General features: G+C 47.4%; 1 protein-coding gene across 1 annotated transcript in view; it reads left to right on the plus strand.

The window, feature by feature from the left end:
* Positions 1–17,718, plus strand: part of LOC135819662 (uncharacterized) — a 223,066-nt gene extending 205,348 nt beyond the window's left edge. Inside the window, exons 10-17 of the mRNA XM_065332911.1 lie at positions 2,395–2,498; positions 6,875–7,190; positions 7,740–7,952; positions 8,535–8,666; positions 9,402–9,626; positions 11,679–11,987; positions 12,281–12,469; positions 14,939–17,718. Of these exons, the coding sequence (XP_065188983.1) occupies positions 2,395–2,498; positions 6,875–7,190; positions 7,740–7,952; positions 8,535–8,666; positions 9,402–9,626; positions 11,679–11,987; positions 12,281–12,469; positions 14,939–17,523 (4,073 nt within the window). The 3' untranslated portion in view covers positions 17,524–17,718. The remainder of the gene's footprint in view (positions 1–2,394; positions 2,499–6,874; positions 7,191–7,739; positions 7,953–8,534; positions 8,667–9,401; positions 9,627–11,678; positions 11,988–12,280; positions 12,470–14,938) is intronic.
* Positions 17,719–17,783: the final 65 nt, after the last annotated feature.

Consider the following 17,783-nt stretch of genomic DNA (forward strand, 5'->3'; position numbering starts at 1 on the left):
AGGACAAAATGTTACGAGTTATGACTAACTGTCCACCAACGTAACCAGATCTTATACAGTCAGCGTCGAGTTGTGGTAAGGCCGGTATGTCCAATAGTCTTACTAGTTTCGTCATCATCCAGCAACTTTCGGCATTCTTTGTTGCCGTGATGCGTAGTTCGTGCTCTTCTTCGTTGCGCTTTCCTTCCCCTCTTGGACCTTTCCGAACCTGAGCCTTCCAAGTTGGAAGGTTGTTGGTTTGCGCCTTGGAGAAGTGTTGGAGCTAGGTGTCAAGCTGCCGAATGTCTCAGTACTCCTTGTCAGTTTTGTGCCATTTTGTCGCACTCGCTGACTGTATAAGATCTGGTTACGTTGGTGGACAGTTAGTCATAACTCGTAACATTTTGTCCTTCTTCTTTTCACAATAATAATGAATTCACTCCAGAAGCAAAGACAAAATCCCACAAGTAAAAGGAAACTTCGTCTCTCTCAAAATCAACTTCCTCTCTCTCAGTGTGCATGCTCAAAGACTCAAGAAAAAGAGAAGAACAGAAAAAGTACATTGCGAGATTTGAACCCAAAAATGCAGAACCCGAAACCTGTAATGAACGTACCGTATTTCACCGGTTATAGGTCGACCCCCATATCCGGAGGTCTCAATTCTGCGTTTTAAAGTTTTCACCTAAAGAAGCACCTCTAATCACCTCCTGCTACTAACATCAACGAATCATGTAAACATTCCTTATTGGAGGGTATAACGTCCCAATCCTTGAAAAAAAATGCCAATAATCTGGCAACAATGTGTACACATGGTGCACTCGTGCATGCAGTGCAGGTCATTGTTTGTACGAGACTGATAGCTCCCGGTTATAAGTCGAATCCCGGTTGTAAGTCGACCCCCACCCTTTCTCCGGCTATTTCAAGTCGTAAAAGGTCGACTTACAACCGGAAAAATACGGTATGTAGCTAATATATTATTATTACCGTATTATCTCTAATATAAGCACGGTCCTTCATTTTTTCAATGTACCTCCGCCCCGTGCTATTAATGGAGACGTTCCTTTATTGGAGACTGTTCCATTATTATTTCAACCTCATTTCAGAGGCATGTTGCCATGCCAAATTCATGTATGACGGACACATTTCAGGGTTTTTTTCGCCGGTACAGATAATAAATTTACACAGTGTGCTTATAATGGAGACTGAGCACTTTATTTTTTGAATGCCGCCCCAAGGTGTTCTATTATTGGAGACGTGCTATTATTGGAGACTGTGCTTATATTAGAGATAATACGAGAGATAATACGTATAGATTATAGACCGGTTAGGAGGTCTATACAGGATATATAGACCGAGTAAAAGACCGAGGTCCCCCGAGGTCTTTTACGAGGTCTATATATCCTGTATAGACCAACTATGAGGTCTATAATCTATTTATCGTGTTCTCCACGCAATAGTTTCTCTCCATATACGACATATCCTTAAAATTCTAGTATTATACTATAGCCTATACCGCATTGTACGGCAGTGCAGGATCAAGGTCAATGTTTAAATTAGGTTCAGCATCGGTAGCACAGTGGCTGGGTGGTAAGGAAGAGTGACTGAGATTCACATGGTTGTGGGTTCGAATCCCATCTTGTGTATTTCTGCTTTCTTCAAAAATTTCTTTTTCCAAGTTGGAGAGAAAATTTCTAAGTCCAAGAAGTTCTAAGGAGTCAAATATAAGTAGTCAAATATATCGTGTATTTGACTAAGCAGTCAAATACGCGATATATTTGACCGCTTAGGTATCAGGGAAATTAGTGGGGTCAAATACTAAGAAGGCGATAAGGTATTAGTATTATTAAAAGCATGTCCGCGTAGGTGGCGGGGGTGCCACTTTCGCTTATGCCATTCAGGATTGATGTCTGAAGAGTAATACGATACAATGTAGCTAATAAGGCATATAAATGAAACTGCTCATCATATGGATATAAACATGAGATTGCAGACAGACATACATGTTACATAAGTATAACCTTCACTGGGGGCAGGGGCAACTGCACATGGATCCCTGGACGGATACCCTGATGCAGTCAATCCTTTTTCTACACCTTGTCCTCACCCACTTATTGGGGTGTGGTGAGACCATAAGTGGGATCATTTTCCAAGTCCATCCAGACTTTCGGGATTTCAGGGGTGTCATCAGTCGGGAGGTTACGAGCTCGTAATAGCCAATTGAGTTATCTTCCAAGATTCCTTTTGAATCTCTCCCCTCTCCCGGGGAGACCCACATCACCAGTTTTGGCAGTGAGCAAATATGTGTGTGTGTGTGTGTGTTTGTGTGTGCGTGCGCATGTGCGTGTCTGTCTGTCTGTGTGTCTGTGTGTCTGTGTGTCTGTGTGTATGTCTGTATGTCTCTCTGACTGCCAACAGAGAGCTTAACTGCCAAGCCCATTGCTCCATCTCTGACTGGACGCGAGTCGGTTACCAATAAGGCAACAGGTAATTCAGCAACGCCTCCCGAGCCAAACTCTCTGGTAAGAGACATAATTATATATGACAGGAGTCACAGTGCGTTATGCTAGAGCTTATAATTATTGTAATGCAAAACTGAAGTCTGTAGAGAGTGGAGCCTATATCAGTCCACACTCCTTGTGTATTTTTGAGGGGGCCATCGGGATTGGGCACTGCCCGTAGCGCCGAATCACCTGTTTTTTGATTGGGAGAGGCCATAGAGATATGAAATGTGATCTTACTATTTCCAATAAAAGTAGCAAAGGAGTAGTTAAGCTCACCCAACTTCAGTGCCCGGATAAATGAGGTATAAGTCTACAATCCATGCAGTATCATGTGATCAAGGGACTAGTAGTACATAGAGAGACGGCACGGTGCATCCTATCACTGCCTCCTGTGGGCTTCGAGCCTGGGCGGTCCCTTACTGTCACCCTTCCAGGGCTCATGACATGAAATCGAACGGCGAGATTCCATTCATGGATCGACTCAAGTGCGTAATGAAATTCACCCACTGTGCCTGCCTGGGTTGCTATGGCAAATATGGTCGCGCGAGCAGCTACCAAGGCCAGAGTAACGAAGGGTGTCACAGAAATACGGGGTGCAGGATACCTAGGCAAAGGATGTACGGGGAATGTTTTGGAGATGAGGACCTAACACTTGTCTGGGCGCACGTGCGGTCAGCAAGTCAGCAAGTCATTGCTGTGTCCCCTGCTACAATAGCGTGCGCATGTGACGGCAGTTGCATCAGCCTTATACATTCGTAATTGTGGTGTCAATAAATCCACTAAATGTGACAAAAGGGTAGAAGAAGTGTCCCCACTGAAACTCATCCAAAGGGTGTCCGGTAGACCGAAGTACCCGTAACTACGGGGTCCAGATGACTGACGTAGGAGTGTGTTTTGCCCTTTGAAGAGGTCGAGGCATTTCTTCATGATGATAATGCGGTTGAATTACTCGCTGCAGCATTCCTAAGTGGTGAATATCACCAGTCTGATGTTGAAGAGTGACATGAGGTTGTGGTCCATTGGTAGGGAGTTCAGTTCCGGTCGCCGAAAAGCGAAAGCTTCCAACAATAATGCCTCCGCGCTAAGACTTCGAAGTACTAATTTCGACCAGATGCGTACTCGGCCCCGCGAGGAACACCCGATTTTCGTTTTCAACGGCCTCGAATTAGTCTAAAACAAGAGGATTCTAGAATATTTAGGCTCGCGCTTTATCACGATAGAAGGAAAATGATCACAGGAACCAGCCCACGGCGATTTCCTGGTGGTTGACAAAAAATATCGAGTGAACTGCGCGCACACTGTAGAAGCAGTGACGGTGAAAACGTGTGACGTTTGCAAGTAGGCGCGCGCGGCATGCATGTGTGTGCACACTGCATGCATGCACACACATCCCGTATCGCCATGTACGCACCAGATAGTGCAGTACTGGACGGAAACCACACGGCCCACATACGTACTTGCATTTACTTCTGTGACTATTTTCACCCCCATTTTCCGATCTTCAATCAACTATAACCCTAGATTGCCTTGGAATTTTGAGTTCAAATTTTCACAGGTTGTTTCTCACATCTTCCCGGTTTCGTAAACAAGCGTTTTATGCGAAACTCGCGAATTTGGTTTTCAATAGACCCTTTGCACAATAACGGTCACGTGATCCGAGACGGGGCATCCTCTTCGATTTTTGTGCAGAGTATCAGTTGTTGAGCATGGTGGAACACTGTATTTTTCCATTTTGGAGATGGAGGAGAGAGTGTCGAGTGGTTTGCCATCGATGGCTGTGGAACCCGTGGACGAACTGTCAAATGAAAAATGGTCTGTGAAGGAACTGAACAGTTTTCTGCTGAATGAGGGTGCGTATCTGTCTGGAAAAAGAAGGAGTTGTTGGAGAGGTAAGTTTTCCGCATTCAGTGGATATTTCGGTTTACTGTAGATTGAAATTTATTTTTCTTTTCTCTACCTTCTCTCCCCCGTCAATGTAGAGAACACTTCTCTATGCAGAACCCTGATGCTCCTAGAACTAAGAAGGGCACCACTTCCTCGAGTGTACCTTCATCATGCCCAACGTTTCATGCGTCCGACTCCCAGTGGATGAGTGATGAACCTCTGTTTCCCAGAGTGAGTGCCACAGCATGCTTGCTTGTCTCCAACGCAGGGGCAAGTCGCCGACGACAGTGAAGAAGGAGCTGATGGAGTAGTACAAGTGAACAGGCCCGTGGATAGTGTCCATGAGTTTTACTTTGGTGGCTATGTGCATAATGTGAAAGTCTGTCATATCGTGCACACAGCCACAGCTCGAACTCAGATGACTTTCTCCGCACACCTGAACGATGAGGCTGCGTCTCTCTCCACTTCAACATCAACAGCTCAAGCAGCGCCAGCAAGCAGTCGATCTTCCAATAGCGAAGACAGGGATGGGTCATGCCTTTTTCTCAAGCTCCAGAGTCTCGTGGCAGGGCGTTCCATATCTTCGCAAAAGCAAGGTCGGATGAAAGTCGTCATGGATAAAGTGTTCCGAGCACAATACTGGGAACGATATCGCAGCACTGCGGCCCTCTTCTCGCCAGATAGCCAGGATTCCAGAGTGTGGAATGCCAGCATCACCAGGGAACGCATGGAAAGACAAGTGGGTTCCTTAGACTAACGTTAGGGATGACGGTTGCTGCAAACAAGAACCCAACAGTGGTCCTTGGAAAACGTTTCGGAACTTACTTCTTCCTTCAGAACTAAAAAAACTTCAAATATAAAAAGGCTGCGGAGTACATACATGAACATCGCGTCGGGACCGTGAAAACACAGCCTGTCACAGGAAACTTGATCACGTCCTGCAGCAAACCACGCATGCTGGTTGCATGCCAAGTGTGCAGCGCGTGCACAGCATGCCCCGTCTCGACCCCTCTCGCTTATTGTGCAAAGGGTCTATTGAACTCCCTACCATTGGTAGTAAACGTTGTGTGACGTGTTGCAGCCTTCTCGAATCATCATCATTCGATTAAGCACCCCGAAAACTACAGCTTCTTAGCATGTCATTTCGTCCGTGATTGTCGTCCATGGCAAAACAGCGCTTCAAGTGAATGTTTTGCACAAACCCCTTTCTAGTAAGGGTAACTCGCTGGGCTTTGGCAGAGGTGCGCAGATTTGATTGGGGATGTAAGATGAAGGGAGCTTCCTCGTACGAAGGGGATGTAGGAGGCAGGGAGCTTCCTCGAACAAACCCCATTCAACTCGGCAGTCAGCGGAGAACAAGAAGTGAGATTTCGATGTTGGCCGCCGTACTTCCCCTTTATACTATAAAGCAAGGTGCTGAAAACTATTACTCCATATCCGATAACTTTTCGTACGAAATATCTCTGCCTGTGAAGAAGAGGTTGAAGCTACTCCCGCAATACTTGGGGAATGATTGTGTGCTGCTCCCTACGTGGGAGCTCGCGTTTTTCCTGCCGACATAAATTCTCACTTGACTGACTCATGACTGCCATCCAGAATTCAAGTCAGCAGGGGAAAACACCAGCTACCACCTAGGGAGCAACACACAGTTCCTATGAAAAAAAATTAGAAAAGGATTTACCGGGTGTTAGCGGCCGTCGTGAGTTCCCTTCGGGAACGGACACGATAATTTACGTTTTTTTAATATGGAAGAGAGGGGATCCTAGTGGAAATTGTTGTGACTCAAAGTTTCATGCCGTAGCAATCATCAGACGACTTGTCTGATGATTGCTTCGGCATGAAACTTTGACAAAGAAAGTTGTAGACATCACGCAACTGTATTATGAAGAAATGGGGGTTTGTCAACTGACAACCGCTCTATTCAGTTTCTTTTCACAATCTATGCATGCGCTGCATTAAAAATTCTTTGTTGTGATGTTGGAAAAACTAATGACGTTTCGGGCCAGTCACCCATCGTCAGAGCAATTTCCAAGGGGCGAACCTGGCCTTTTTATAGCGAAAGCAAGCCAGAGCGTATGTATGTCCATGTACAAAAAATACACGAAACACACAATGAAACTTTGAGTCAAAATATTTTTCGACTTGGATCCTCTCTCTGCCATACGCAGAAGCCCTGCACCCTGCGCACAAAGTACTCTTTAGGCAGCGTGCCACACTTTTTCAAGGGTATTTTATAGTTTATACTGGACTTTCACTGCGTATTGAAACAAATCACACCAGTGAGAAAAGAGTTTTACACGTCTGAAAGTGTAGTGTAGATGTTCTGCATTAACAAACCGCTTGCCGTAAATCACACATGCAGGTTTCTACCGGCTATTTGCTGCTAGCGATCTTCTGCAGCGGAAGCGTGGTGGCTATTTGCCTACGGAGGCGGAATTGAACTGCCCGTGTGCCGGTCGGTTCTTAACTTCATGCTCGTGTCGCTGTGTATATGTATGTTGACTTTGCAGAGCCAAGCGGGCAACACAGGGCCATGGTCAAGTCGAGTGTTCCGCAAGTGGATCCCACACCTAAAAGCAGCGCTCAGCTGTGGCACAATCCGCACGGAATGCCATGCCGAAGGACTGCTCACCGATATGCAGAAGAAGGAATTGATGGGAGTAGAATATGATTCTGCCAAACACAATGACCGACTGCTAGATATGCTGAGCAGGGGTACAGCTGAGACTTTCCACACCTTCTGTAGTATAGTGCGTAGCGCCGAACCTGAAGCAAACTTTTCAAAGTTCCTAGATGACATGCAGTCAGTTGATACCTGTGTTGGAGGTAAGTAGAAATTTTATCACTAAGGTGACTCAGAGACACTCACAGAATTGTACATGTCCAGCAAGTACTGTTGGATACCATTAGTACTTTGGTGACAATCTGAGAAACGTTCATGTTTGGAAAAGAAGAAGCGAGGACCCTGGTGTTCCAGCCTCAATGCCAACTTGGGCAAGCCACTAAACTCCCCTGGGTTCAGCTGACTATTTTGTGTAATGTGGAACCTACCAGAAGTTGGGCAGAGGAAAGTGGTGAGGGGGCGGTGTGTTGGGACGCATTGGGTTGGGATACGTTGGGGTGGGAAGCAATAGGCATGGGCTCCGGGTGGAACACAAGATGGCCACATCTCAGAAGGTTTTGGATTCCAAGGACGCATGGAGAGTTGGCCTTTCTCAGGATATCCAAACACCAGCGGCTGTACTGCGTAGCCGTGTCTTGTGGTCTTGTACATTCTGGCTGAAGAAGCTACAGGTCTTAGTCAAGCATGTTAACAACTGAATTTGTTGTCCTTCTACCGGTATGTTTGGTGGCGCATGCGTGTGTGGTCTCCAGTTTCTCCAGAATTTAAAAACGACAATAAAGAAGTAGAGCTGATGAAAGTGTTCTCAGCACCGGAACGTCAACGATTGGTCCACACTGCCGAGGATGTGGCACGAATGCGCACGTCACAGACCGTCCTTGACAAGAGAAAGAAACCCATCCACTTACCACAGCCAACCTCGCCTGTGAGCGTAGACTTGCTGAGCATGCGGAACATGGGAGAAGGTAGGCGCAGGGCTATGAGAGAGGCTAAACTGCACGTTAAATCTTGATGTGACGCGCAATTCTCCGTCAAACGGGTCCTCGACGTGAGCTGCAGGTCTCTCACGTTGTTTTTCAACGCGCGGGCCAAATAACGAGTCACGTCAAAAATAACATGCAGCTTATCCCCTCTTTTATCTACTGGTGTGGTGTTTGAACCCGGACCTGGAGCCAATGTTATCATGGAAAAAGAGGACAAAATATGCATTCAATCTACACGTAGCAGTATGTGCATTGTCCCAGTGATTGCATTTTCCCACAGTTGGAGACATCCGTTAGTGATGGTTTTACTCTCTCATTGTTCTTGTACATTGCAAGTACATCGTGTGCAGTAAGCCATGACTCACGTATAAACTGGAGTGCAAGGTGATTTTCTACCCTGTGCAATTTTCTGTCCACTAGAAATTTGCTTTCAGTTTTTATCATCCCGGTTCTGCTTTGCTCCTTTAAGGGTGGTAGGGTTCCTACGGATGCGGAGAGCTTGGCCTCTAGCTGAGTCTCAACCGATCCACGGAATTTATATTTTCCGGCTTTGGTCTTGCTCAGAACAATGGCAAGCGGCATTGACTGAAATCGACCACTTGGTGTCCAACACTATCATCACTGATGACGTGAAGGACTGTGCAGATGAGGCAGGGAAGTACCAGGGTCACGTGACACGGACCGACGGCCGAGTTGGTAAGCAATAAATTGTACCTGTGTCTAGTGCATCAGCATGTACAGTTTGCAGATTGGGAATATCTCATCACCACCACCGCCGCCGCCGCCGCCGCCTTCGCCGCCACCACCACCACCACCACCACCACCACCATCACCACCACCACCACCACCACCACCACCCTGCTTTGTGCTGTAGCAGCTGGTGCAATGCTTGGTGCTCTCCCCAGGGCTTCGTTGTTTGCGCACACTCTTGCTTCTCTGTAATGCTCTTCAATGCGGTCCCTGACACAGCGCTGGGTCTCTCCCACATAATCTTCTCCATGAAACAAACAGAGCATTGAGTAGATAACATTCGACTACATAAACTGACCGTCACTCGTACCAACATCACATTCACAACATTCCCTTTGCCTCCACCTTCTCTTCTCCTTTCTGTACACCTCTCGGGAGGGGTGGGGGCACTCAGGATTGGTGAATGAAGACAGCACCAGCATGTCTTTCAGAGATCTACCAGGCTGAAAGACACCACACGCGCTCCTATTGAATGGCAATCGTCATGGACCAAACTGCAATCACTGATGAATAGAACATTGAGGCTGGGCGCGAATGTATTCTTGGTGCGGCCGGTAGCTTGTCTTGGCATGGGTGTGCTCAAACCCATCCAGGCTCTCAGTCGTTGTTTAAACTTATCTGAACTGGCTTTCACTGTGTTTGGTGTGTTTGTCCATTTTGCATCTTTCTCGTCTGTCGCAGAAAAATCACCAGCTGATATACATAGAGAGTTAAGTAAGCACCCTTGTTTCATCAGCATGGGCACTGGATCTGGCAGGGATGACCGCAGCATTTCAGAGACCAAGCAGTACTTGAAGGATACTGGCTTCATCGACGAGAACACGGTCATCACAGAGATCACTGAATATGAACGAGTCCCTGTGACCAGGCTGGCCATTCGTGACAGCAAACGACTGAAGTTTAAAGGTCAGCATTACTGTGCTAGCATGATTGCGCGATTGCTTGATAAGGGAGCTGCCCGATGCCAGATAGTCTGTCATTTTACATAACTCACCCCGCTTTCCGAGCTCCACTTTCCACCTTTCATGTATATGTGTGTGTGTGTGTGTGTGCGTGCGTGCGTGCGTGCGTGCGTGCGTGCGTGTATGGGTGTGTGCGCATGCACGAGCAAGAACTACTGCCTCGCCTAATAGCTATCATTGCCTTCAGCGATGGGCTTTCCAAAGGTCCAAAGGTGTGTGTGTGTGTGTGTGTGTGTGTGTGTGTGTGTGTGTGTGTGTGTGTGTGTGTGTGTGTGTGTGTGTGTGTGTGTGTGTGTGTGTGTGTGTGTGTGTGTGTGTGTGTGTGTGTGTGTGTATGGGTGTGTGCGCATGCACGAGCAAGAACTACTGCCTCGCCTAATAGCTATCATTGCCTTCGGCGATGGGCTTTCCAAAGATGTGTGTGTGTGTGTGTGTGTGTGTGTTTGTGTGTGTTTGTGTGTGTATGGGTGTGTGCGCATGCACGAGCATGAGTATGTGTGTGTGCACACAAGCGTGTGTGTAGCGCGTGTGTGTATGTGCCTGCGCACATGTGTGTGTGGGGGGGGGGGGAAGTTTGCCAATGTGTGCATGTATTTGGGCCATCATTTCCCATATTACGCTAGTACCATGTAAGCAAGTGATCAGATATGAACGGCAAAGAGGTATAGGTTACCTGATACTTGTACATGTGAGCATCCGGTCGTTTGTATTGCCGGTTCTACACTTGAGATGGTATCCAGTATGTGTCACATGATATTGTGTGCATCCCGCCATGTTTTTCATGCACGTACTAGTAAACATGACGAGCAGATCAAAGGTGCAGGTGCAAAGGCCGCATCTTGGTCTTATACGAAATTGAAATTTTTGTGCTAGACTAATAGCGAAAACTGATTATACTCACAAGTTAAAGTGGAAGTTAAGGTTAAAAATCAAATTTTCTCCAGTTGTAGTCTTCGGGGTGCTGAGTCGAATGGTCTTGGTCCGAGGAAGCTGAGATGCTCCCTTCCTACTTTAATCCCAATCGAACTCGTGCATTTCCACCGAAACTGGGTGACTGCGCCCTACGAGATGGGGATTTGTATGCAAAATGTCACTAAAAGCGCCATTTCGTTCTTATGAAAGCACGGATGACCGCGATTGGCCCATATGTTGTAGTCTTTTGGCCGCTGAGTCGACTGGTTTTGGTCCGAAAAGGCTGCGATGCAGCATTCGGCTCTTATTCCCAATCGAACATGCTTGAACAAGTGGTCACGTGCTCCTGCGTTCACCAGTCACCTGGTCACCGTGCCTGCAGGGTACAACTTACTAGCCTGTTTGACCTTTTTTGGGTGCAGTCCTGTCACTCGAGTTGAACTCGAGTTGAACCTTGGTGTGAAAGTTGTCGCCTGCTGGCGCTGTGATCAGGTGACTTGGGCACGCAGGAGCACGTGACCGCTTGTTCAATCATGTTAGATTGGGAATAGAGGAGGAACGCTGCATCGCAGCTTTCTCGGACCAAAACCAGTCGACTCAGCGTCCAAAAGACTACAACATATGGGCCAATCGCGGTCATCCGTGCTTTTATAAGAACGAAATGGCGCTTTTAGTGACATTTTGCATACAAATCCCCATATCGTAGGGCGCAGTCACCAAGTTTCGGTGGAAGTGCGCAAGTTCGATTGGGATTAAAGTAAGAAGGGAGCGTCTCAGCTTCCTCGGACCACGACCATTCGACTCAGCACCCCGAAGACTTCAACTGGTGAAATTTTGATTTTAGCCTTAACTTCCCCTTTAATGATGCTCAATTCCCTCATTACTTCATGACACAACCTATTTACTCTTCAGGGCTATCCATTGCTATCACTTCATGCTTACTTGCATGAAAAATACAATCACCTCTTTCAGTCGAACTTCCCCATTTTCTTCTTTATTCGGTCTCTGACTTGATGGATGTGTACATGCGTGAACGTGCATGTGTCACTGTGCATGCATATACACTGTTATTATTCTGAAACAGATCAGAGCTCATCTATAGTGAAGTTCATCATCGACTGTGAATATAATCAGACGGCCCCGAGTTTCACTAACATGGTCATACGTAATCTCCGCAATCTCCTTGGCGATTGGAGCATCCACGCCGACATAGTGCACGGCGAGAGCGGAGGCACAGCAGTGTTTGTACAGATGTCTGCCAAGGCTCATACCAGGCTCTGGGAGTTCTGTAAGGATCGATCTAGCCTGCTCGCTGGTCTGCACATTCTCGAAGTGTCAACTGTGGACGGAGCAGTAGCCTTCATTATCCGTCCCACGACATGCAGTGGCGAAGGTAAGACGAATTGGTGCTGTAGGAAATAGGAATGCACCGATAGAAGCCAGTTAACTCCCTAGCCTTGCTTCCACGATGATAGGGAAGTCATCACTAGTCAACAGACGACTGGCTGTCGTCTGGGAAAGTGGTTGGTGCATGCACATTTCGGTCCATGATGTTTGTCCGCACACAAGTTTTCGAGGAGACCCTTTTGACAGAACAAAGTAGTGTTCACAACCAAACAGCTTCATTGATATGCTTCAATTTACCTCTGGAGCAAAAAGTTCGAGAAACTTTGTTTTCTTGTTCAGGTATTACTCCTGATGACCAGAAGCGCTTGGTTGAAGAGTTCTCCAAGAGATTTCCATCCTTGGACCGAGATGAGCTGTCTGTCGCTGTGGCTGACCAACAGAACGTTCAGCATGCAGTGATTGCACTGACCAAGCTCGTCTTCGATGATGATGGAGCATGCTTGAATGCACTGCCTGAGATTCTTGGTGGTGAGTTTCAATACCATTGTTTTGTGGTTGTGTTGCGTGTACTGTGTCTATTTGGTCCTGCTGTCACTGTTGCGAACCGGTGTGCATCAGCGATAATATTTACATCGTGTTATGAAAGCACAAACGCCGTATCATTTTGGCAATGTCACTGGGAGCATAATGAAGAGAAATGGTGCGTATTGCCCCATCGGACTAATCGGAGGACGGTTTGTTGCATGTATTGATGAACTTGTGGTCCTTTAGAAAAGCCTCCCTTTGTACTGAACTTCTCCAGGCCATTTTGCTGCAAGTAGAATTTTCAGTAAGTCTGTGGAGGGTATTCCCCTATAAAGGTGATGTGTGTGTGGGGGGGGGGGGGGGGAAGGAGGGGGAGGGGGACATGTGAATCTCTCGCATCTTAGCACCAGCAACGTTACACGCTGTTATGCGGGATTCACAGGAGCATTTTTACGATGCAATACGCAATGCGACATCCGCGAAATCAGGAAATTCCCAAAACGCACCGATCGCACAGCTCACTCAGCCGTCACAACTGGCCCATCGCAGAAGTTGAGCTTGCCACTGCTTGGCTCAATTTTCGCGATGCGACATGCGATGTGATGAATGGTTTTGTAGTCCGCCGGCTGTCGCCGTGTCCAACCATTTACGCGGGTCACTGTCTGAAACTGGAGTAGCCATGTCCTCCAATCGCTGTCACGGTTACCAGAAAATTTCTGGGGAGTAGCCCCAGCACGAACAGGGACACCAGCTGCCCGGTTTCCCACAACACCTGCTGCAGCTGGCAGTGGTGGTGGTGGAGGTGGAGGTGCTACTGCAGCAGCTGCTTGCGCCTGAGCACCACGAGCACCATGATGAGCCATTATGCTATACTGCTCTGTGACTGATTTTCGAAATTTTATTTATTTTTCAGCCACTTCCAAATTCGAAAGAGCCTGACAAAACTACTTTATCGCTGCCACCAGATGTAACCTGCTTGCTTGCAGGATTACTTAGGATTATTTTATTTCCACAGAAGTCAAAGAAAAGAATTACAATAATGAATTCAATATTTAACTCGGATGGTGAGCCTATTAAATTATTGTGAAAGGAAGAAGGACAAAATGTTAAGAGTTATGACTAACTGTCCACCAACGTAACCAGATCTTATAAAGTCAGCGTCGAGTTGTAGTAAGGCCGGTATGTCCAATAGTCTTACTAGTTTCGTCATCATCCAGTAACTTTCGGCATTCTTTGTTGCCGTGATGCGTAGTTCGTGCTCTTCTTCGTTGCGCTTTCCTTCCCCTCTTGGACCTTTCCGAACCTGAGCCTTCCAAGTTGGAAGGTTGTTGGTTTGCGCCTTGGAGAAGTGTTGGAGCTAGGTGTCAGGCTGCCGAATGTCTCAGTACTCCTTGTCAGTTTTGTGCCATTTTGTCGCACTCGCTGACTGTATAAGATCTGGTTACGTTGGTGGACAGTTAGTCATAACTCGTAGCATTTGGTCCTTCTTCTTTTCACAATAATAATGAATTCACTCCAGGAGCAAAGACAAAATCCCACAAGTAAAAGGAACATTCCTTATTGGAGGGTATAACGTCCCAATCCTTGAAAAATGCCAATAATCTGGCAACAATGTGTACACATGGTGCACTCGTGCATGCAGTGCAGGTCATTTTTTGTACGAGACTGATAGCTCCCGGTTATAAGTCGAATCCCGGTTGTAAGTCGACCCCCACCCTTTCTCCGGCTATTTCAAGTCGTAAAAGGTCGACTTACAACCGGAAAAATACGGTATGTAGCTAATATATTATCATTATTATTAAAAGCATGTCCGCGTAGGTGGCGGGGGTGCCACTTTCGCTTATGCCATTCAGGATTGATGTCTGAAGAGTAATACGATACAATGTAGCTAATAAGGCATATAAATGAAACTGCTCATCATATGGATATAAACATGAGATTGCAGACAGACATACATGTTACATAAGTATAACCTTCACTGGGGGCAGGGGCAACTGCACATGGATCCCTGGACGGATACCCTGATGCAGTCAATCCTTTTTCTACACCTTGTCCTCACCCACTTATTGGGGTGTGGTGAGACCATAAGTGGGATCATTTTCCAAGTCCATCCAGACTTTCGGGAGGGGGTGTCATCAGTCGGGAGGTTACGAGCTCGTAATAGCCAATTGAGTTATCTTCCAAGATTCCTTTTGAATCTCTCCCCTCTCCCGGGGAGACCCACATCACCAGTTTTGGCAGTGAGCAAATATGTGTGTGTGTGTGTGTGTGTGTGTGTGTGTGTGTGTGTGTGTGTGCGTGCGCATGTGCGTGTCTGTCTGTGTGTTTGTCTGTATGTCTCTCTGACTGTATGTCTGCCTGCCTGCCTGCCTGCCTGCCTGCCTGCCTGCATGCCTGCCTGCCTGCTTGCATGCCTGCATGCCTGCCTGCATGCCTGCCTGCATGCCTGCCTGTTTGTCTGTCTGTCTGTAGGTTCAGCTTATGCTCCAAATACTCGTGGCATGCGTAAAGTCATCGATGAGGCTACTCTTAGCAGCACAATGACACGCGTACGCCGGATTCGCGTCGGCCTCATCGGCCAGTTTGGTAGTGGCAAGACAAGCCTGGCTGGCTCGCTAAGGGGTGAAGAATTTCGTCCAGACAAATCCAGCACTCCATTCCTTGAAGTGCATCAACATGGCCTGCGGCTGCGTGATGGCAAACTTCAAGAATGGGAATTCTCGACTGCTCATCTGGAAGGATCTCGGTTCATACGCGATGCGGAGACACGCACAACTGATCGTAAACGATGGCAGGATGAGAATAGAAGAAAAAGTGAGGAGCGGAAGTCTGAGCTAGAAGCCAAAGCCAATGTTTCTCATGATGGTCGTCCACCTCATAAATCTGGAAAGCAGCATCAACCAGAACATACACAGCTTGCCACTTCTAAACCAGAATTCGGGCAGGGAAAGGAAAAGAAAGGTGAAGAATCCAAGAGTACCATCTCTAGGAGTCATGGACAAGAAATGCCAGGAGACAAAATTCTGGATGATGGATCAAATGATACCGCCCAAAAGAGTGTTGCACCAGCAAAGTCAACAGTCAATAAACCGGATGATCCTGAGCTAATCAGCGCGGGTGAACTCACTCAAGGTGTGATTAACGAAATCATTGCCAACAGAGAGCTGATGCGGAATGTGCGAGATGAAGAGGTGATCATGTCCATGTGGGACTGTGGTGGTCAGTCAATCTTCTCCAGTCTGCAGCACTTCATGTTGAGTGAGAGCTTTGTCATCTATCTTCTTTGCTTCGACTCTGTTGAATCCCTGCACTTGATCAAGCCACAAGCCTTCAGACCTGGAGAAGCTGCTGCCCCTGAGGTTATCGATGTGGCAAAAGAACTGGAGAACATCGACCACATCCGCCACTGGTTGACAGCAGTTCACTTCGCAAGCACAGCTGACATCGCAGCAGTCCAGCAAGACCACGTCTCCTATCCGCCAATCATCATGGTTGGAAACTTTGCTGACAAACTTGACCCAGATCTGAGCTTGCAGCAACACAAAGACATGATCTGGAGCAATTTGTGCAAGCTTTGCTGCAGATCACCAGTATTTGCAGCCATGCAGTCTAACTCCGACGGTATATCAACGTGCGATGCCAACTCCTTATTCCTGGTCAACAACCGGGAGCCGAATGCATCACCTGAAGTCCATCAAATCCACACGAAAATCCAGGAAGCCACGTCGATTGTCCTAAAAGGGAAGGAGATGCCAAAGTCATGGGTTCGCTTCGAGTGGATTCTACAGCATCTCAACCAGGTGTACAAGGAGAAAGGATACACTAGTCATGAATGGATGAAGACGATGGTAGCAGAGGCATGCAAAATCCAAGACGAACGCGAGCTGGAGGAGCTTCTACTGTTCTACCACAGCATGCGTGTCATCATCTACAAACCGACCAAGAATCCGCCTCAGCCAGATGACCTCATCTTCTACAACGTGCAGTGGCTTATCAAGCAGATCAACCGATTCATGTTTGGTAAGAAGTACCTGAAGCATGAACTTGGCAAAAAAGCGGGTAGCTTCTATGCAAGCTCCATGGAAGAAGCGGAGGCGATAGATCTTCACAACAACCTCTGGCAGAAAGGCACAGCAAGCATGCGTCTAGTGAACATCACTCTGGCCTCCATCCCACCCGATATCCGTACTAAGGTAATAGACGTGATGGCTGACTGGGATCTGCTCTATGAACTTGAAAGCAACTCCGAGCGCTATCTCGTGCCATCAGCCCTGCACAAGCAGAACCCGCAGAAAATCGAAGCTGCACTGGACAGTTTCAGCATGGAAGAAGCGAAGATCGATAGCATTCATTTCTCTACAGCTGATACACCATTGCTCATTGCTGTGGAACCACTGAAGGCCCTACATGAGGACAGCATGCTCCATGCGCCAGCCACGCCGATGCCACATAGCTCCTACTTCAAGCTACTAGTGCGTCTCTTCAAGAAATGGGACATCAGAAGCATCAGCACCAGCCACTGTGAGCTCACGTACAACACCGCCAGGCTAAGGCTGCCTAATGAATACCTCGACTTGGATGAGTTCAAGGATGGCCACGTGGAGATCTTCATGGCTCACTACGACTCATCAGGTGCATTGCTGGTGAGCCTGAACTTCCAGCATCCTCTCTGCACATTCCAACCCGGTCATATCAGCACGGCAGACAAGAGGCTTTGCTCGATATCATCCATCTGCCAACAAGTCTGCAAGGACATAGTTGCGGAGTTGAAAGAGCTTCCGTTCGTCACGACATTCTCTGTGCCACTCGCCAATGACAATGTCTGTGGATGCCAACGTGATGAATGGTCTGACCACACTACAAGATGCCGCGATCTTGGATATGCACCGTGGCGCGTGCGTTTTGCTGAGCAGTCTACCGACGTTGCAGCCAGCAGTCACGTCATGGAAGCTGCTTACCCGGACGGCAATCCCTGCATTAAATGCAAGCAAGATATCCAAGTTCCCAACAACTCGCATTGCTGGTTCAATGACACGGAGTTCAAGGTAAGAAGTTGATAGATGTCTCCTGTTTTCCTGAGTGTGCAATGAATGTTTGTACCCATGGTGGTTTCAAGCACGCTTGATCTTCAAGGAAGCTACACTAATCCGACCCCAAGTGCAGATGTTGGCATCATTTTGCAACTTTACCTGGAGGTCATAGGTCTGGAAGTAGTACAAGAGCTCCTGGGTGCTAAGAATCTTTAGCCTGCACTCTGTCTGCATGCAAGGGGTACTCTGTGTGGACAGAGATTTAACACAACTGCTTTGAGTACGTG

This window comes from Sycon ciliatum, chromosome 6 (assembly GCF_964019385.1).
Source record: "Sycon ciliatum chromosome 6, ocSycCili1.1, whole genome shotgun sequence".
Classification (NCBI taxonomy): domain Eukaryota; kingdom Metazoa; phylum Porifera; class Calcarea; order Leucosolenida; family Sycettidae; genus Sycon; species Sycon ciliatum.